The sequence below is a fragment of the Coregonus lavaretus genome (genome assembly GCF_964263955.1).
Source record: "Coregonus lavaretus genome assembly, chromosome: 19".
Taxonomy (NCBI): domain Eukaryota; kingdom Metazoa; phylum Chordata; class Actinopteri; order Salmoniformes; family Salmonidae; genus Coregonus; species Coregonus lavaretus.
In genome coordinates, this window is record NC_140006.1 from 28965028 (window position 1) to 28983798 (window position 18771).

At 40.9% G+C, this 18771-nt stretch overlaps 1 protein-coding gene across 1 annotated transcript in view; it reads left to right on the top strand.

Moving 5' to 3' along the window:
• The first annotated feature begins 1154 nt into the window (after positions 1-1154).
• LOC311146259 (laminin subunit gamma-1-like) overlaps positions 1155-18771 on the top strand; it is a 95106-nt gene continuing 77489 nt past the window's right edge. The window contains exon 1 of the mRNA XM_084182757.1: positions 1155-1736. Coding sequence (XP_084038883.1) covers positions 1364-1736 — 373 coding nt within the window. The 5' untranslated portion in view covers positions 1155-1363. The remainder of the gene's footprint in view (positions 1737-18771) is intronic.

The following is an 18771-nucleotide window of genomic DNA, read 5'->3' on the forward strand; positions in this document are numbered from 1 at the left end:
AACTGCTAGTGTAACAGTGTTGCTTCCGTCCCTCTCCTCGCCCCTACCTGGGCTTGAACCAGGGACCCTCTGCACACATCGACAACAGTCACCCTCGAAGCACCGTTACCCGTCGCTCCACAAAAGCCGCGGCCCTTGCAGAGCAAGGGAAACAACTACTTCAAGGTCTCAGAGCGAGTGACGTCACTGATTGAAACGCTACTAGTGCGCACCGCTAACTAGCTAGCCATTTCACACCGGTTACAATAGCATGAAAAACACATATTTTCAATTGGCAAGAAATAATAATTAATGCCCATTAAATATGCTATCATGTGCATATATCAGAACATTCATCTCTTAATTGTACATGAAGTATGGTCACTTATCAAATATCTGAAAAATGAGTTTATCTAAAGGGTCGCCTCACGCCAAAGTTTTTTTTGCAGCGTACAAATTGGCCACTACTGGGAGGTTACACATAACTGTCAATAACTTCATAATAATACATCTGATTGGCTTAGAATCAAAACCGTTATAGAACAACCAGATTAATTGGTTGAAACATTACACAGCAGGAAATGTTTTTCTTTTTTCTTTGAATCCAAAGATGGAAGTGGCTTTAATAGGTACGTGGGCGTAATAGGTACGCTTACCCTAGGCCTTTTTACATTGTTTAAATATCTGTATAGATACTATATTTCAACTCCTAAATGTTTTATTAAGAAACATGTCTGAATATAATCTGCAGATAGGCGTTTTTAATTTGACAATCCGACTTTTTTCACACTAGTTTAGAAATAAATAATGCATGGTTGATACTGTGGCGAAGTTTTGTTTGTCTATTGTGTTGCATTGAAATGTTCACTCTTCCTGTGCGGTTTTGCGTTTCTGGCAGGCTATACGCACTGTGAAAAGAGTAGAAAACTAAAACAGCGGGATGTCTTGAAGATTGTTATGTTACGCCCGCTTGTGTCGATTCTCGGGGCTGCATCCACTCGTACCTTTTCCTAGAGTCGGCACATCATCAAAGCATCCTTCATACGGAAGTCGATGTAGAGATTTTTTTTTTGAAGTTTTGACTTGCGCAGTAGATGCTAGGGTGTAGTCGGATAGTTATTTTCATTCTGAAGTTTCTCCATGGCGGTGGACAGAAAGCACTGAGACCGTGGAAGTCTGCGCAAGAGCAAGGACAATAATTCTGGAAGGAACAAACGCATTTTTAAAGGAGAAGCGATTGAAAGTTTCCCGCATGGTTTTACTTGTTTTATCAAGATCTTGGTAACTGGGTAGTTACCAATACGTTTGAAGTTCAAAGGTGTAGAAGAGGGATTCGTGTAGTTGTAGGTTAAGTTTGAAACGTTTGCTTTTAGAATAGCTGAGAATGCGTTGGTTTATTCAAGTTTTGTTTTCATGTACTTGTTTGGCTGTCTTCAGCCACAGTGCTATGGATGAATGCACTGATGATTCGAGTCGTCCTCAGCGATGCATGCCAGAGTTTGTCAACGCAGCTTTCAATGTCACTGTGGTAGCTACCAATACTTGTGGCTCTCCCCCAGAAGAATACTGCGTACAAACCGGGGTTACGGGGGTCACCAAGTCGTGCCACATCTGCGATGCCAGGGATCGCAGACAACACCACAGTGCTGTGTATCTCACCGATTACAACAATCAACAGGACACCACCTGGTGGCAAAGTCAGACTATGTTAGCGGGCATCCAGTATCCACACTCAATCAATCTAACTCTTCATCTTGGTAAGTGTTGTTTTTATTATGTTTCAAGCACATAAAACAGTCCAATATGTTTAGCTACCGTTACCATAAGAGCACTATTCATCATCTCATCTGCAGACGGATTAGGTGGCGACTTTTTAACTCTGAGCAAAGATTGACCTCGAAACAACTGTTCATATAAACCATGAATAGAATAGGTTTGATGATTACAAAGTTTCAATTTGAAAACAAAGCCTAGCTGACAAGCCGAGATGTGCAACAATGTTTGTCTGGCAATCACACACTGACTGCTTAGTTCTTTGTGGCAGACATAAGACAGCTTCTGACACCATCAGTAGATACACATTGAGTTCTATCTGTGCGTAAAATATGCCTTAAATATATATTTGCGTTTCCTTTGTGTATTCAGAGTCATGAAAACAGTTATCATGCTCTTCATGCCTTACATTTAACCAGAGGAATGGATTCCTCAGATATAGTTCTACTTGTACGTAATGGGATTTGCCTGAGCTGCCGCACAGCTGAACGTTCTAGACTCAAGCTATGGATATCGGGGGTTTGTCTAACTCCTAATGCTCCATCTGGGTCTTGTTAGTTTTGACAAATTAGTATTTTAGGGATTTTGTAGAGTACGCCAGATGAAATGCACGATGAAGCAAGACATTTTAATTTAAACTGGGGGGGTCACATGTTGTGGAGACCCATCTACAATGTACTGAAAAATAACTGTCCTTCCAATAATGATTGGAATGGGAATATTAGTGCTTATTCCAGAGATACTTTATGGAAAGTTTCTTTTGAAATTATTTGAGAGGAGTTTCAGTATTCACCCAGCACTACTGTTTTTAATAGTGCTGGACATTCCTCAGTGGTGTAGTCATAGGTCTCCTTGTAGCTTATTTGTACCCTAAGGTAACAAACTTTGATAAGCTGGTGGAGGCTGTAATCACCTATTCTATGCTGAAAAAATATATAAATGCAACATGCAACAATTTCAAAGATTTTACTGAGTTAGTTCATATAAGGAAATCAGTCAATGGAAATAAATTCATTAGGCCCTAATGTATTTCACATGACTGGGAATACATATATGCATCTGTTGGTCACAGATACTTTTTTTTTTTTTTTTTTAAAGGTATCAGAAAACCAGTCAGTATCTGGTGTGACCACCATTTGCCTCATGCAGTGTGACACATCTCCTTAGCATAGATTTGATCAGGCTGTTGATTGTGGCCTGTGGAATGTTGTCCCACTCCTATTCAATGGCTGTGCGAAGTTGCTGGATATTGGCAGGAACTGGAACACGCTGTCGTACACGTCGATCCAAAGCATCCCAAACATGCTCAATGGGTGACATGTCTGGTGAGTATGCAGGCCATGGAAGAACTGGGACATTTTCAGCTTCCAGGAATTGTGTACAGATCCTTGCGACATGGTGTCGTGCATTATCATACTGAAACATGAGGTGATGGCGGCGGATGAATAGCACGACAATGGGCCTCAGGATCTCGTCACGGTATCTCTTTGCATTCAAATTGCCATTGATAAAATGCAATTGTGTTCATTGTCCGTAGCTTATGCCTGCCCATACCATAAGCCCACCGCCACCATGGGGCACTCTGTTCATAAAGTTGACATCAGCAAACCACTCGCCCGCACAACGCCATACATGGGGTCTGCGGTTTTGAAGCCGGTTGGACGTACTGCCAAATTCTCTAAAACTATGTTGGAGGCAGCTTATGGTAGAGAAATTAACATTACATTCTCTGGTGGACATTCCTGCATTCAGCATGCCAATTGCACGCTCCCTCAAAACTTGAGACATCTGTGCTGTGTGACAACTGCATATTTTGTAGGCCTTTTATTGTCCCAAACACAAGGTGCACCTGTGTAATGATCATGCTGTTTAATCAGCTTCTTGATATGCCACACCTGTCAGGTGGATGGGTTATCTCTTGGCAAAGGAGAAAATGCTCACGAACAGGGATTTGTGCACAAAGTTTGAGAGAAATAAGCATTTTGTGCATATGGAAAATGTCTGTGATCTTTTATTTCAGCTCATGAAACATGGGACCAACACTTTACATGTTGGTTTATATTTATGTTCAGTGTATAAGTGGACAAAAGCTGGTGTAAACTGCACTTTGTCTAGTTTATATTTTGCTGTGAAAGACTTCATATTTATTCTATGCTTTGTAAAAGCTTTGATACAAACTAATCTTGATATTGGTTAATGGTTGGTCTACACAATCCTCCATATAACACACTCAAAGCACAATATACTTCAGGACATGTACACCATAGCCAGGGGTAGGCAACTAGATTCAGTCGCCGGAACACATTATTAGGTGAATTCCTGGTGATTTTAGTATTTTTTGACCCAAAACTAAAATCAGAAAAATTATATATAAATATATATATATTTATTTATATTTATATGGCAGGGCTCGCCTGTTGCCGACCCCTGCCATATGCCATTGTTACTCAGCTGGGAGGACATATTCTGGTTTGGCGGTAACCCACTTGATAATACAGTGTGGTTTCTGTCAGTTTCAAAGATACCGGTAGTCACATTGACTGGCCCGTGTGATTACAGTATCTAGGCTATTTGATGCGTAAAGAGGGAGATTAGATTGAGCTCTGTAAAATGTCACTTCCTTTTGTGAAGTAGCACTCAAGTTTACAATTCCAATTGACTGTTGGCATTACCTAAGCTCCTGTTGCAATGAGCCCTAACATTCAGGATGGCTGATGCTGTCTTAGTGATATTAGTGTGATTACTAGAAATGGAATTAACACTACTGTGTTATCTGACATACAGGTAACTACCAAAATAATGGAAACACTTGAGTAAATGAGGGATACAATGTATATTGAAAGCAGGTGCTTCCACACAGGTGTGGTTCCTGAGTTAATTAAGCAATTAACATCCCATCATTCTTAGGGTCATGTGTAAAAATGCTGGGCGGGGCCATTATTTTGGCTACCATGGCTATGCCCCCATAGGATGACAATGCCCCCATCCACAGGGCACGAGAGGTCACTGAATGGTTTGATGAGCATGAAAACGATGTAAATCATATGCCATGGCCGTCTCAGTCACCAGATCTCAACCCAATTGAACACTTCTGGGAGATTCTGGAGCTGTGCCTGAGACACCAAAGGATGAAAGAGTTCTAGCCTGCGCTTGGGCGATATACAGTTTAAACCGGGGTATTTCGAAATAACGATGGTATAATTTTCAATACCGTTAAAAATAACTTATTGTGTGTGCTACGCCACTGCTTATAACTATAAGTTAAGTATAACTATAAGAAAATGATATCCAGCTCAGGGCTCCAGCTAACTTGCTAGCTAAGTGGCTTGATGTCAAGATCAAGCTTCTTGGTTACAGCAGAGACATTCAATCCAAGATCCCTGTTGCCTAAATAGTTTTGTGCGTTTTTATTTTTAAATAGCGCCCCTCATGTGCACTCCGGTAATACCGTATACCCTGGTATGGGATAGAAACGGTATGACGGTATGAAAATATGCAATCAGCCAAACCCTACAGTGGGGAAAAAAAGTATTTAGTCAGCCAACAATTGTGCAAGTTCTCCCACTTAAAAAGATGAGAGAGGCCTGTAATTTTCATCATAGGTACACGTCAACTATGACAGACAAAATGAGAAAAAAAAATCCAGAAAATCACATTGTAGGATTTTTAATGAATTTATTTTCAAATTATGGTGGAAAATAAGTATTTGTTCAATAACAAAAGTTTCTCAATACTTTGTTATATACCCTTTGTTGGCAATGACACAGGTCAAACGTTTTCTGTAAGTCTTCACAAGGTTTTCACACACTGTTGCTGGTATTTTGGCCCATTCCTCCATGCAGATCTCCTCTAGAGCAGTGATGTTTTGGGGCTGTTGCTGGGCAACACGGACTTTCAACTCCCGCCCAAGATTTTCTATGGGGTTGAGATCTGGAGACTGGCTAGGCCACTCCAGGACCTTGAAATGCTTCTTACGAAGCCACTCCTTCGTTGCCCGGGCGGTGTGTTTGGGATCATTGTCATGCTGAAAGACCCAGCCACGTTTCATCTTCAATGCCCTTGCAGATGGAAGGAGGTTTTCACTCCAAATCTCACGATACATGGCCCCATTCATTCTTTCCTTTACACTGATCAGTCGTCCTGGTCCCTTTGCAGAAAAACAGCCCCAAAGCATGATGTTCCCACCCCCATGCTTCACAGTAGGTATGGTGTTCTTTGGATGCAACTCAGCATTCTTTGTCCTCCAAACACGACGAGTTGAGTTTTTACCAAAAAGTTATATTTTGGTTTCATCTGACCATATGACATTCTCCCAATCCTCTTCTGGATCATCCAAATGCACTCTAGCAAACTTCAGACGGGCCTGGACATGTACTGGCTTAAGCAGGGGGACACGTCTGAAACTGCAGGATTTGAGTCCCTGGCGGCGTAGTGTGTTACTGATGGTAGGCTTTGTTACTTTGGTCCCAGCTCTCTGCAGGTCATTCACTAGGTCCCCCCGTGTGGTTCTGGGATTTTTGCTCACCGTTCTTGTGATCATTTGGACCCCTCGGGGTGAGATCTTGCGTGGAGCCCCAGATCGAGGGAGATTATCAGTGGTCTTGTATGTCTTCCATTTCCTAATAATTGCTCCCACAGTTGATTTCTTCAAACCAAGCTGCTTACCTATTGCAGATTCAGTCTTCCCAGCCTGGTGCAGGTCTACAATTTTGTTTCTGGTGTCCTTTGACAGCTCTTTGGTCTTGGCCATAGTGGAGTTTGGAGTGTGACTGTTTGAGGTTGTGGACAGATGTCTTTTATACTGATAACAAGTTCAAACAGGTGCCATTAATACAGGTAACGAGTGGAGGACAGAGGAGCCTCTTAAAGAAGAAGTTACAGGTCTGTGAGATCCAGAAATCTTGCTTGTTTGTAGGTGACCAAATACTTATTTTCCACCATAATTTGCAAATAAATTCATAAAAAATCCTACAATGTGATTTTCTGGATTTTTTTTCCTCAATTTGTCTGTCATAGTTGACGTGTACCTATGATGGAAATTACAGGCCTCTCTCATCTTTTTAAGTGGGAGAACTTGCACAATTGGTGGCTGACTAAATACTTTTTTTCCCCACTGTATATATCCAGACACTTGTAGAATATATGCCAAGGTGCATTAAAGCTGTTCTGGCTCATGGTGGGCCAACGCCCTATTAACACACTTTATGTTGGTGTTTCCTTTATTTTGTCAGTCACCTGTACTTTTCAAGCTTATTGAGTTGTTAATATTAATAAATGTGAAGCAGTATGTTCAAGGGGAAAAATTGTGAAACATTTCTGTTCAATCATATTCTCAACTTATTTCTTGTCATTAGCAACATTGAGCTTTTAATATCATTTTATTATTGACTAATATATTACAAAGCCTCACAACAAGACCACACAAGGCTGGCACTCTTGGCATGAATTGACCTCTGTTAGTTTCCCATTATCACTAAAGGCATAAGTTCACTGATTAGAATGTTCACATTACTTGAATCACTGATTTTCTGCCTCCCAAGCAAAATTATATTGTGGGGAGGTGACTAAGGGAGTGGGGAAAGATGTGCTTGAGCACCTACTCTGCTTGTCAGAAACTCAAAGCCACAATGGGTGAGGTGGCTGGCCTGTCTTCTTTTTAAGGCAGGCAGCCCTCTGTTTACATTCTGTTTGCCAACCTCACTCGAAGTATGGTTGTTGCTAGTTGGCATGTTGAGGTCAAATCAAATATTTTCATTCGAAATCTTGCTGTTTGTGTAGCTATGCATTTGATCATATTCTTTAGAGAATAATTGGCCTAGATGCAGGGCTCGACATTAACGCTTGACAAGAAAAATATAGATTTAAGGTGTCAAAAAAAATCTCACATCACAATATCAAACAATTACTCCAATCAGAATTTGTTAAGGGGCAAATATTGGAATAATATTCCAATCAAATTTGTTTGTAGGCCTACATAAATATAAAAGCTTACATGTCAAAGTGTAGGTGATATGCATATTGGCTACAGCCTCATGTCCAAACCGATGCTGACATGAGGGAGGCGCCAGAAAATGTAGCCAAACTTTAATGAGACTTTTAATTGCATAAATGTTTCTAAACGCCAGTCATGTTTGACAAGTATAATAAAGGATAATTAACAATAATGTCTAAAGGCTTGATTCTGTCGGCATACTCGAGGCACGGTTCGTTCAGATCAAACGGTCACAAGACCGAAGAGTGAAGGACAGTACCTGTTGTGCACCTCACCCACCTTGAATCTGAGCGGAGGCGGTCAGAATTTTGAAACTATTTAACCATTAACTTAATTGTTAAAACCTGGCCGTTTAATGTAATTTTATGAAGCATGTCTTACCTTGTTTCAAAATACAATACAACCATAGAAATGTTGAGGGAATTATTGAAACACTTAATATGCCATTGAAACCAGCATTTTTCTCATGTTCTATTGGTTTCCAAATCAACTTTATTGTATTGTCCAGCAGCAAAATGCATAATCCTATTTGTATTAGTAACCCATGCTAGTTGATACATCTTTAGATCTCCCCTCTTCTTTTTATTTCTAACAGATATTTTCATCTCTGTCACATGAAACCGCTCGCGCGTGCGGTGCGCTTTTGAGAACAGTGTTTTCCTGCTAATTGCATTTTGGAACATTTTATTTATTTATTTATTTAACCTTTATTTAACTAGGCAAGTCAGTTAAGAACAAATTCTTATTTACAATGACAACCTACACCGGCCAAACCCGGACGACGCTGGGCCAATTGTGCGCCGCCCTATGGGACTCCCAATCACGGCCGGTTGTGATACAGCCTGGAATTGAACCAGGGGGTCTGTAGTGACGCCTCAAGCACTGAGATGCAGTGCCTTAGACCGCTGCACCACTCGGGAGCCCATTGGCGCATAGCTTACAGCCATGTGCGCATTGTTGAGCTTAAAATATGAAGAATTGTATCAACATTTTAAACTAAACGGACTGATCTGTTGCATCAGCCTCATTGCTTTAAAAAAATGTTTTTGTGCAGTGGTTGTATGAATTTTGGATCTGTCGTCCCAGAACTGTCCCAGAGTCTGTTTTGAACTGTAGACATATTTTAAATCGGCCCAGGGATGACGGGTCGCCCTTAATTTCGAGCCCTGGAGGGAATTATTTTATAAAATACATAAAGTATTTGGTTGTAATTGTAATGTTGCAATATTTTATAGTCTACCAAAGGTGGCTGATCATCCACCAGGAGAGCCTTAAAGGGGCAGTGTTGTATTTTGAGACAGGCTTGAATAGGCAGTGTAGCCTACATTTTTGTCTGATTCTCTATGGTAAAAAAGATAGTAATGCATTTTATTTTGTACCATGATGTAAAAATGGTGTTAGACCTTTTTTGGGGAGGGACAAGTGACTTGAGCTTTTGGACAAGTAAAACATCTATCCTACTTGTCTGTCCTACTTAATAGTGTTAATAGTAAGTCACTTAAGATAAAAGTACTGGTTAAATGACCATATTTATTTTGTTAAGATTTAAGCTTTTGTTTGTATATATTCAAGGCTTTGATGACTTTCATCTCAGTATGCCCTTGAAGGGCTTGTTTGGGCAGGAAGAAGGCATGTCCCGACTTGTCAACATGGCAGACATTTAACTAGAGGTTGAAGATGTGTCCTGCCTCTCTGATATAGTATCCTCCACTCTTGAATCCCTAGGCAAATTATGTTCCCCAGTTTAGCCCACACTCAGTGCTGAAGATAAATTAATATTCATGGTGTGCCCATTTCTGAGGGGAATTCTCTTCACCTATGCCCTGAAATGTCAGTCTCTATGAAGAATGTGAACAATGAGGGAGACATCCCCTAGAGGTTTTTGTTTGAAATGTACTTTTAAAGGCATTTGTTGAGATCCTTAAAGGAGAAGGGAAGCTTTTTCCTAAATAGTGTGGATTCTCCCTACTTAGGCTATTTAACAGGGCACAAATGGTTGCCAAGGTTGGTTACAATTTGTATTCCAAGAAGCAGCACCATAATGTAGTAAAGGAAAAACTAACAAAGCAAACTGAACAATGTTTTACTCCTATGAACGTGCAGTGAACACCTGCAGGATATGAACAGTTCTGCCTATTATCCAGATAACAATCGTAAAATAGCTTATTAACCCAAGTTAGTGACTTTAATATGACAGAGACATGTCCACTCAAAAAAGCCATTCATTCTTATGTGTACGTCAAATAGTTAATGCTACACAGTTGTAAGATTGCTTTCAATGTACCATTGGCCAAATCTACTGAAGTTGTGCTTGAACTCTTTTGTATGCTCTATCCTCTGTAGGCTTACTTCTGAAACCATTCAGTATCAGGATGTGAAAAACTCTTCACCATAACTTACCCCTTTGTTTTGTTAATGTGACATATAGTAAAATGTACAATATGTCTTTCTCAGTATGTGAATCCTGTTCTTGGATTCTCCTGTGATCTGGGAGGTGGTTAACGGCCAGACTATAGCTTTGGCCAGCAAACAGGAAGTGGTTTGTCTGCGCCAGAGATGAGATGGTGCGCAGCAGTGTGGGAAAGCCTTTGGGAAAGTCATTCTCTGGTCCCTGGGGGTCTCTAGTCATAATTTTCGTTGTAGGCTTTCCCAAACACCATAAAAAAACAGTCATTTTTTAAGACTGGCCAGCTGTTGCAAATTATACCAATCTGAACATGGTGGGGAATGGGGGGGGGGTGAGACGTCATCCTGTTAGATCCTATTGTTTTGCTGGTGAAGGAATTATCTCAGCGTGGGAACCTTATATTTCTAATGCCCTAGGTTTTTCTGATGGTCACACACAGGTATCTGAATTTAATTTTGAATTAGGAAAGGCTAAGGTACATTTAACAAAGCGCAAATAAGCTCCGAAACCCAATCTACTGAACCTATCCCAGTAATGAAGCTACTGTATCCTATATTTGACAAAATCGAGTTGATGATTAAACAGATAGCAGATCAGCTCATGAATAACAGAGCGATGAAGAGTGTAAATAGTTTAAATATCAAGTGATCTTAACGGGGACCAACTCTGTTTTTAAAAATATCCATGTCTATCTCTCATTGATCACAAATTCTTTACCAAAGCTCTCATATGGGCAGCAATTATGAGACAGCGCAGAGAAGCGGGGGAAATGTTATGGCGGTATTTTGACATGCATAGGCGAGAGACGTGCTTTGATAATGCAACCTATGGATTACAAAATAAAGTTAGGAAAGGAGTCGGGATTTGGGGTTTCAGTGGGATTGGGACTGGATAGGAAAGTATCCTCTCTAGGACAGGAGAAGATAGAAATCTTCCTTCATGCCTCTCTGAATTGTTAAGATTTCTTGTCTGTGACGGAGATGCCTATGTAGTGAATTGTGCATAGGCCTATCAAATTTGTGACTGTCTGAAGAGTCAGAATGAAAGCTCAAAGAGGCACATGTTCTTTTATAGGCAGTAGGGGTTTACTGTAGGGTTTATTAACTACATTTGGGTTGCGTGTGCAGTCCGGCAGTGTCAATTATGCGTGTGCTTTGAATTTATAGCGATTTTGTGTGAAGTAAATCCGCTAGGCTTAAGGCTTCCACGCGACAACCTGTTTGGATAATTTGCTTCTTTTTTTTGCTAATCTGATGCTGCGCATGTTGTGTATTTAGTGGAATTGCATTAGTGCCGACATGGGGAATTTGTTTTGTAATTTCCCGGGTCTTGTCATTTTATTTTGTGTTCCCGGTTACCCATGTTAATCCCTACTGTTGTTATTTTCTCCTCTGTATACAGTTTTAAGTAGAACAACAGATACCGATTTTTCAGGTCAAGGAGGGCAATGGCGATTTTATTTTAGGGCGATATTCAATATCATTAAATGTTAAAATTTATATGACAACATTTTCCAGAGACGGCTGTATATGCATTAATGGATCACTTTTAAAATCAAACAATACATTTGAAATGATTTTTACCAATCTAACTACATAACAACATTATAATTTTATTTGAATGTTAAATCTCTTGATAAACTGGGTAAATTAAGTTTGCATAGGCCTATTCACAATACAGGTGAATGCATATTCAATAGGAGTGTGTGCATGCATTGAGTTATTGATCTTGTTTTGGCTGTTCAGTGGAGTCTATGGTGCTACAGATGACAAACAATCTGTTTGCCTTCCATTTGGGATTTACACTGAGTGTACAAAACATTAAGAACACCTTCCTGATATTGCGTTGCACCCCCGCTTTTTCCCTCTGAACGGCCTCAATTTGTCAGGCATGGATTCTACAAGGTGTCAAGTGTTTCACAGGGATGCTGGCCCATGTTGACTCCAATGCTTCCCACAGTTGTCAAGTTGGCTGGATGTCCTTTGGGTGGTGGATCATTCTTAATACCCACGAGAAACTGTTGAGCGTGAACAACCCAGTAGCATTACCGTTCTTGACACAAACCAGTGCCCTGGCACCTACTACCATACCCCGTTCAAAGGCACTTCAATGTTTTGTCTTGCCCATTCACCCTCTGAATGGCACACATACACAATCCATGTCTCAATTGTCTCAAGGCTTAAAAATCCTTCTTTAACCTGTCTCCTCCCCTTCATCTACACGGATTGAGGTGGATTTAACAAGTGACATCAATAAGGGATCATAGTTTTCACCTGGTCAGTCTATGTCATGAAAAGAGCAGGTGTTCCTAATGTTTTGTACACTCAGTGTACATCAATGGTGGTCAACCATCCTCCAGGAGAGCTAATGGGTGTGCAGCCTTTAATTTCTTTACTCCTCTAACAAACCACATTTTAGAAATTAGCTGCTCAACCAGACCTATGTTGTGTTTGAGCAGGGCTTGATCACTTGGGTTTCCGCAGACTAAAGTCAAGACAGGGGTATAATCAGATTCACTGCTGTGACTTCCCTTGTCTGCCTGGCCAAATATAATCTCTTCCTGTGGAACAACAAGGCCATTTCTTCACTTTGTTGTGACATTCCCTCCTTTGTACAGAGGACCACTGGACTTCAGTGGCTGATCACTGATATGTACAGTGGGGAAAAAAAGTATTTAGTCAGCCACCAATTGTGCAAGTTCTCCCACTTAAAAAGATGAGAGAGGCCTGTAATTTTCATCTTAGGTACACGTCAACTATGACAGACAAAATGAGGGGAAAAAATCCAGAAAATCACATTGTAGGACTTTTTATGAATTTATTTGCAAATTATGGTGGAAAATAAGTATTTGGTCAATAACAAAAGTTTCTCAATACTTTGTTATATACCCTTTGTTGGCAATGACACAGGTCAAACGTTTTCTGTAAGTCTTCACAAGGTTTTCACACACTGTTGCTGGTATTTTGGCCCATTCCTCCATGCAGATCTCCTCTAGAGCAGTGATGTTTTGGGGCTGTCGCTGGTCAACACGGACTTTCAACTCCCTCCAAAGATTTTCTATGGGGTTGAGATCTGGAGACTGGCTAGGCTACTCCAGGACCTTGAAATGCTTCTTACGAAGCCACTCCTTCATGCCCGGGCGGTGTGTTTGGGATCATTGTCATGTGAAAGACCCAGCCACGTTTCATCTTCAATGCCCTTGCTGATGGAAGGAGGTTTTCACTCAAAATCTCACGATACATGGCCTCATTCATTCTTTCCTTTACACGGATCAGTCGTCCTGGTCCCTTTGCAGAAAAACAGCCCCAAAGCATGATGTTTCCACCCCCATGCTTCACAGTAGGTATGGTGTTCTTTGGATGCAACTCAGCATTCTTTGTCCTCCAAACACGACGAGTTGAGTTTTTACCAAAAAGTTATATTTTGGTTTCATCTGACCATATGACATTCTCCCAATCCTCTTCTGGATCATCCAAATGCACTCTAGCAAACTTCAGACGGGCCTGGACATGTACTGGCTTAAGCAGGGGGACACGTCTGGCACTGCAGGATTTGAGTCCCTGGCGGCGTAGTGTGTTACTGATGGTAGGCTTTGTTACTTTGGTCCCAGCTCTCTGCAGGTCATTCACTAGGTCCCCCCGTGTGGTTCTGGGATTTTTGCTCACCGTTCTTGTGATCATTTTGACCCCACGGGGTGAGATCTTGCGTGGAGCCCCAGATCGAGGGAGATTATCAGTGGTCTTGTATGTCTTCAATTTCCTAATAATTGCTCCCACAGTTGATTTCTTCAAACCAAGCTGCTTACCTATTGCAGATTCAGTCTTCCCAGCCTGGTGCAGGTCTACAATTTTGTTTCTGGTGTCCTTTGACAGCTCTTTGGTCTTGGCCATAGTGGAGTTTGGAGTGTGACTGTTTGAGGTTGTGGACAGGTGTCTTTTATACTGATAACAAGTTCAAACAGGTGCCATTAATACAGGTAACGAGTGGAGGACAGAGGAGCCTCTTAAAGAAGAAGTTACAGGTCTGTGAGAGCCAGAAATCTTGCTTGTTTGTAGGTGACCAAATACTTATTTTCCACCATAATTTGCAAATCAATTCATAAAAGATCCTACAATGTGATTTTCTGGATTTTTTTTCTCAATTTGTCTGTCATAGTTGACGTGTACCTATGATGAAAATTACAGGCCTCTCTCATCTTTTTAAGTGGGAGAACTTGCACAATTGGTGGCTGACTAAATACTTTTTTCCCCCACTGTAGGTGATAGTAGATAAGGTCTCCCGAATGGCGCAGTGGTCTAAGCTGTGCCCACGGGGGGCCAGTATGAAAAAATAAATAATGTATGCACTCACTAACTGTAAGTCGCTCTGGATAAGAGCGTCTGCTAAATGACTAAAATGTAGCCAAACTCTGGTCTTTGTTCCTACTAGTTCATTTCACATGGATTAGGCCCAGTCTTCATAAATTGAAGTGTAGGCTATTCTTTCTGTCCATTAGGCAAAATCTTGTGCTTCTTGCAAAAAAAATCCAAAGTGAGCTGGCTAGCCTTTGCTTTACCTGTACTATTATGTTTTTAGCGCAAGTAATTGAAGCACTCCTGAATATTAGTCATTATAGCTTAGATATTAGGCCTATTTGATTTGAGTTGTTCGACGCACTTGCATTTGTATTTGAGTTGATGACCACCCTTGGTGAGCAAATCACTGCTCAGGGTCACTTAGTTCTTCAAATATTGTCAACCAGGAATAACTTTTCCAAGGACACATTATTAAAGCAAAAATGCAGCCATTTTAGGATTTCCACCAGTGGCAGTTTAAACTTGTAACTCTTTGAATAAACCCTCTCTCTATCAAAGGTGCCGCCAGAGTCTCTGACGAAGACAGAGTCCTATCTTTAGATCTGAGGCATGGGTGACTGCTCCCCACCTTCCCCTCCTAAAGTCATACAACCTCACAAAACTCCTTTGTCTTTTTCCTTTACCTGGGGAGGGGTTATTCAGTTGCTGGATTAGCCTTTTTGTTTAGTCATTCCTATCCGTCTGACCATATCGTCCCCTCTATCCCGCCCATCCTCCTCTCTTTCTCTCCTGGATCTCTCTGTTCCTTTAATTTACCTGCCTGTCTTTCCATCTTATAGGGAAAGTCTCTTACGCACAGCCCTCAAGACAGAACCTTATCTTTTTGGAGACCTTACACTCTCAAGATTCATTCTGTGATGGGGATCCCTAAAAAGCTTAATTACACCCTATGTTTGCTGTCCATTCATCATTGTTTACTTTGAAGTTGAAACTTAACATTCTTGCCGCTCTGAGCTAATTATAAGGGCAGTGGAAGGTTTAGGGGCAGTCCTTTGCACTGCCAAATCAAAGCACCTCTTGCTGCATTGTCACATGCTGTCACTAATGAGTTGTTCCTGCCAAGGTAGGCTGATAGCCGTTCGGTCAAATTTTTCTAGTTTGAGAGAAAAAAAGCTAGGAAGGATGCCTGTATCTTTGTAGTGACTGGGTGTATTGATACACCATCCAACGTGTAATTATTAACTTCACCATGCTCAAAGGGATATTTTATGTCTGTTATTATTTAATTTTTTACCCATCTACCAATAGATGCCCTTATTTGCGAGGCATTGGAAAACCTTCCTGATCTTTGTGGTTGAATCTGTGTTTGAAATTCACTGCTCGACTGAGGGACCTTACAGATAATTGTATGTGTAGGGTACAGAGATGAGGTAGTCATTCAGAAATCATGTTAAACACTATTATTACACACAGTGTGTCCATGTAACTTATTATCTGACTTATGTGCAAATTTTTACTCCTGAATTTATTTATGCTTGCCATAACAAAGGGGTTGTTTGACATTATGGGGTATTGTGTGTCGGCCAGTAACACAAAATCTCAATTTAATCAATTTTAAATTCGGGCTGTAACACAAAATTTGGAAAAAGTCGAGGGGCATGAATACTTTCTGAAGGCACTGTATGTCAACAATTTTCATTCAAAAGCCAATATAAAGTGGCAAGGATAAGAAAATAAAATGCTTTGAAGTCTGTGGCCGCAGCTATAATTACATTGGTTGGGTCTGATTTGCGGGAAATTTGGCCTGTGCACTCTCACGTAAGAGGCGTGGCCACTTGCCTCCTAAAAGTGGTTTTCCACAGGTGATGACAAGATGTGAGCATCGGAGAGGGAGCGTGAACAGGGCGGAATCAAAGTTGGGGAAAGCGGAACTTTATGCAAATACTCTGCAACATCGCGGTGCTATTGACCAGTCGAAGCTCATTATAGTTTCCAGCCCCTACTGGATTGGCTGTTGATACCTAGCCTGCTTGCTAGCACCAACATAATAATAATAATATGCCATTTAGCAGACGCTTTTATCCAAAGCGACTTACAGTCATGCGTGCATACATTTTTTGTGTATGGGTGGTCCCGGGGATCGAACCCACTACCTTAGCGTTACAAGCGCCGTGCTCTACCAGCTGAGCTACAGAGGACCACAACATGAGCATGGCTATCCAAATTATCGTATTATGTGGAAATCCCCTGTAAGGACCCCAGTCACTCACCCCACAACAAACATGGACAACATTACGGAGCGAACGAAAATAAGTTTCACCAAGGACTATGCTGTCAACCGCAAACAGATGGCAAACTATTTGCTAAAAAAAAGTTTGACCAGCAAAGAGTAAGTTGGATGAAGGTTGTGGAAAGACCAGGGTGATCGGAAGGAGTGGATAGGTACTTCGGGAACTGATGGACGGACCGTAACAATAATCCACTCAAAGCTGGTAAGCTAGCTAGAACTCAAAACTAACGTTAGCTTAGCAGCATTTACTAACTATTCCTCTCTGTTATAAATCATACTAGTCATCTAACGTTATTCATACTATGTTCCAGCTAAGCATTATATATTTTACTGACTTGATGTAAAAAGCTAGCCAAGCTAGCTAGCAAAGCCTAAAATTAACTTTTTGGTCCACCAGCCACTGTGGCAGCCACAAAGATTTTTTACCAGCCAAATTATTTATTTTTCAATACAATTACACCAACAAAACACACAAAAAACATGAGTATGCTTTGTAATGTTTCTAAAACAATAAATGTATTACTAGTAAGAAGTAATGTGGTGTGTTGTTTCATTTCATTTTTTTTGACCTGAGTCTTTTAACCAAAATATCACAAATGAGACTAACATTTTCATCTGCCCCTTTAAGGGCGGGAGGTTACCGTGGTAACGCGACTCGAGTCATGTTTGTGCCTGTGAGATTGAGTCTGACTAGTAGAAGCTCTTCCCTAGCAGTTGAAACTCAAACATTGAAAAACAACCTAGCTTGTGAACAAAACAATGTAAATAGCCAAGAAACACAAGGACAAAGTCTCACTGCAGTAGACTTTCGTTTAAAGTAAATTAGACCAACTTTTATGCATGGGCGCAGCACTTCTAAAAAATTATATTACACTCAGCTCTTCACGCACCATCCCCAGCCAGGCATTGTTTCAGCGCGAGGTGGGATAGGCTATATAGGATTCGTAGTTCTTTGACTTTGTGCGATTAATTTACCAGCTATGAAACAAAACGGCAGAAATACTTTGAAAACAGCTACTGCAGCATTTATTTTACTATAAATGTGATCATACTTTACTATTTTTACTCACAAAGGCCAGTGGAATGCTCACACTGTGTATCCCTGACCACCCACCAACGTGGCTAATGAAATAGACATCTTACCCGCTAATGCCAAAATCTACCCGCATTTGGCAAGTGGCGGGGTGTTAATTTGAGCAAAGTCAGCTAGCACACTTTGCTAAGCACCACATAAATTTGCTATGCAGACTGTGGTTTAAATATTTTAACAAATTAAATTTTCAGAGGTCCATTTCGGCCCATGTAATGTATTTAGCTAGCTACCTAACTAGCTAGTTAGCCAACTATGTGTGTAGGCATTCATTAGTAAGCAATTAAGCATATCACTCTGACTGTCATATTCCATTCCATTCCATTGCAGCCTTTAGTCTGGTCTGGTCTTGGCCAGCTCTGAAATAACTAGCCTTAATCGAGATAAGTTGTGTTTTATAACATTAGCTAGGCCCTTATAACAAGTGTTAATGTGTGAAGAGGTGATCTCGTTAGTAATGTAAAGGGGATTCCATTTAGAATCCGTTTCTAATTTATTCCAGAACCACATCCCCATTTTGGCTATGCAAGTAGCAAAGCGTGTGTATTTGTAAGACAAATTATCTATGCATTGAAGACACAACAACTGCATCTACACCCCAGACCTCCACAGAGCAGTTTTGGGGGAGCCGGCCAACATCTGACCAGGGGATGCCAAGATACCTAGGCCTGATAACCTAACTACTGCCATATTGTACAATTTATGTCACTCACATATGTCACTCAGAGCAGGGTTTCCCAAACTCGGTCCTGGGGTCCCCCCTCGGTGCACGTTTTGGTTTTTGCCCAAGCACTACACAACTGATTCAGATAATCATAGCTTGATGATGAGTTGGTTATTTAAATCAGCTGTGTAGTGCTAGGGGAAAAAAACAAAACGTGCACCCAGGGGGGCCACAGGATCAACTTTGGGAAACCCTGACTGAGGATAGGATGGTAATACAGT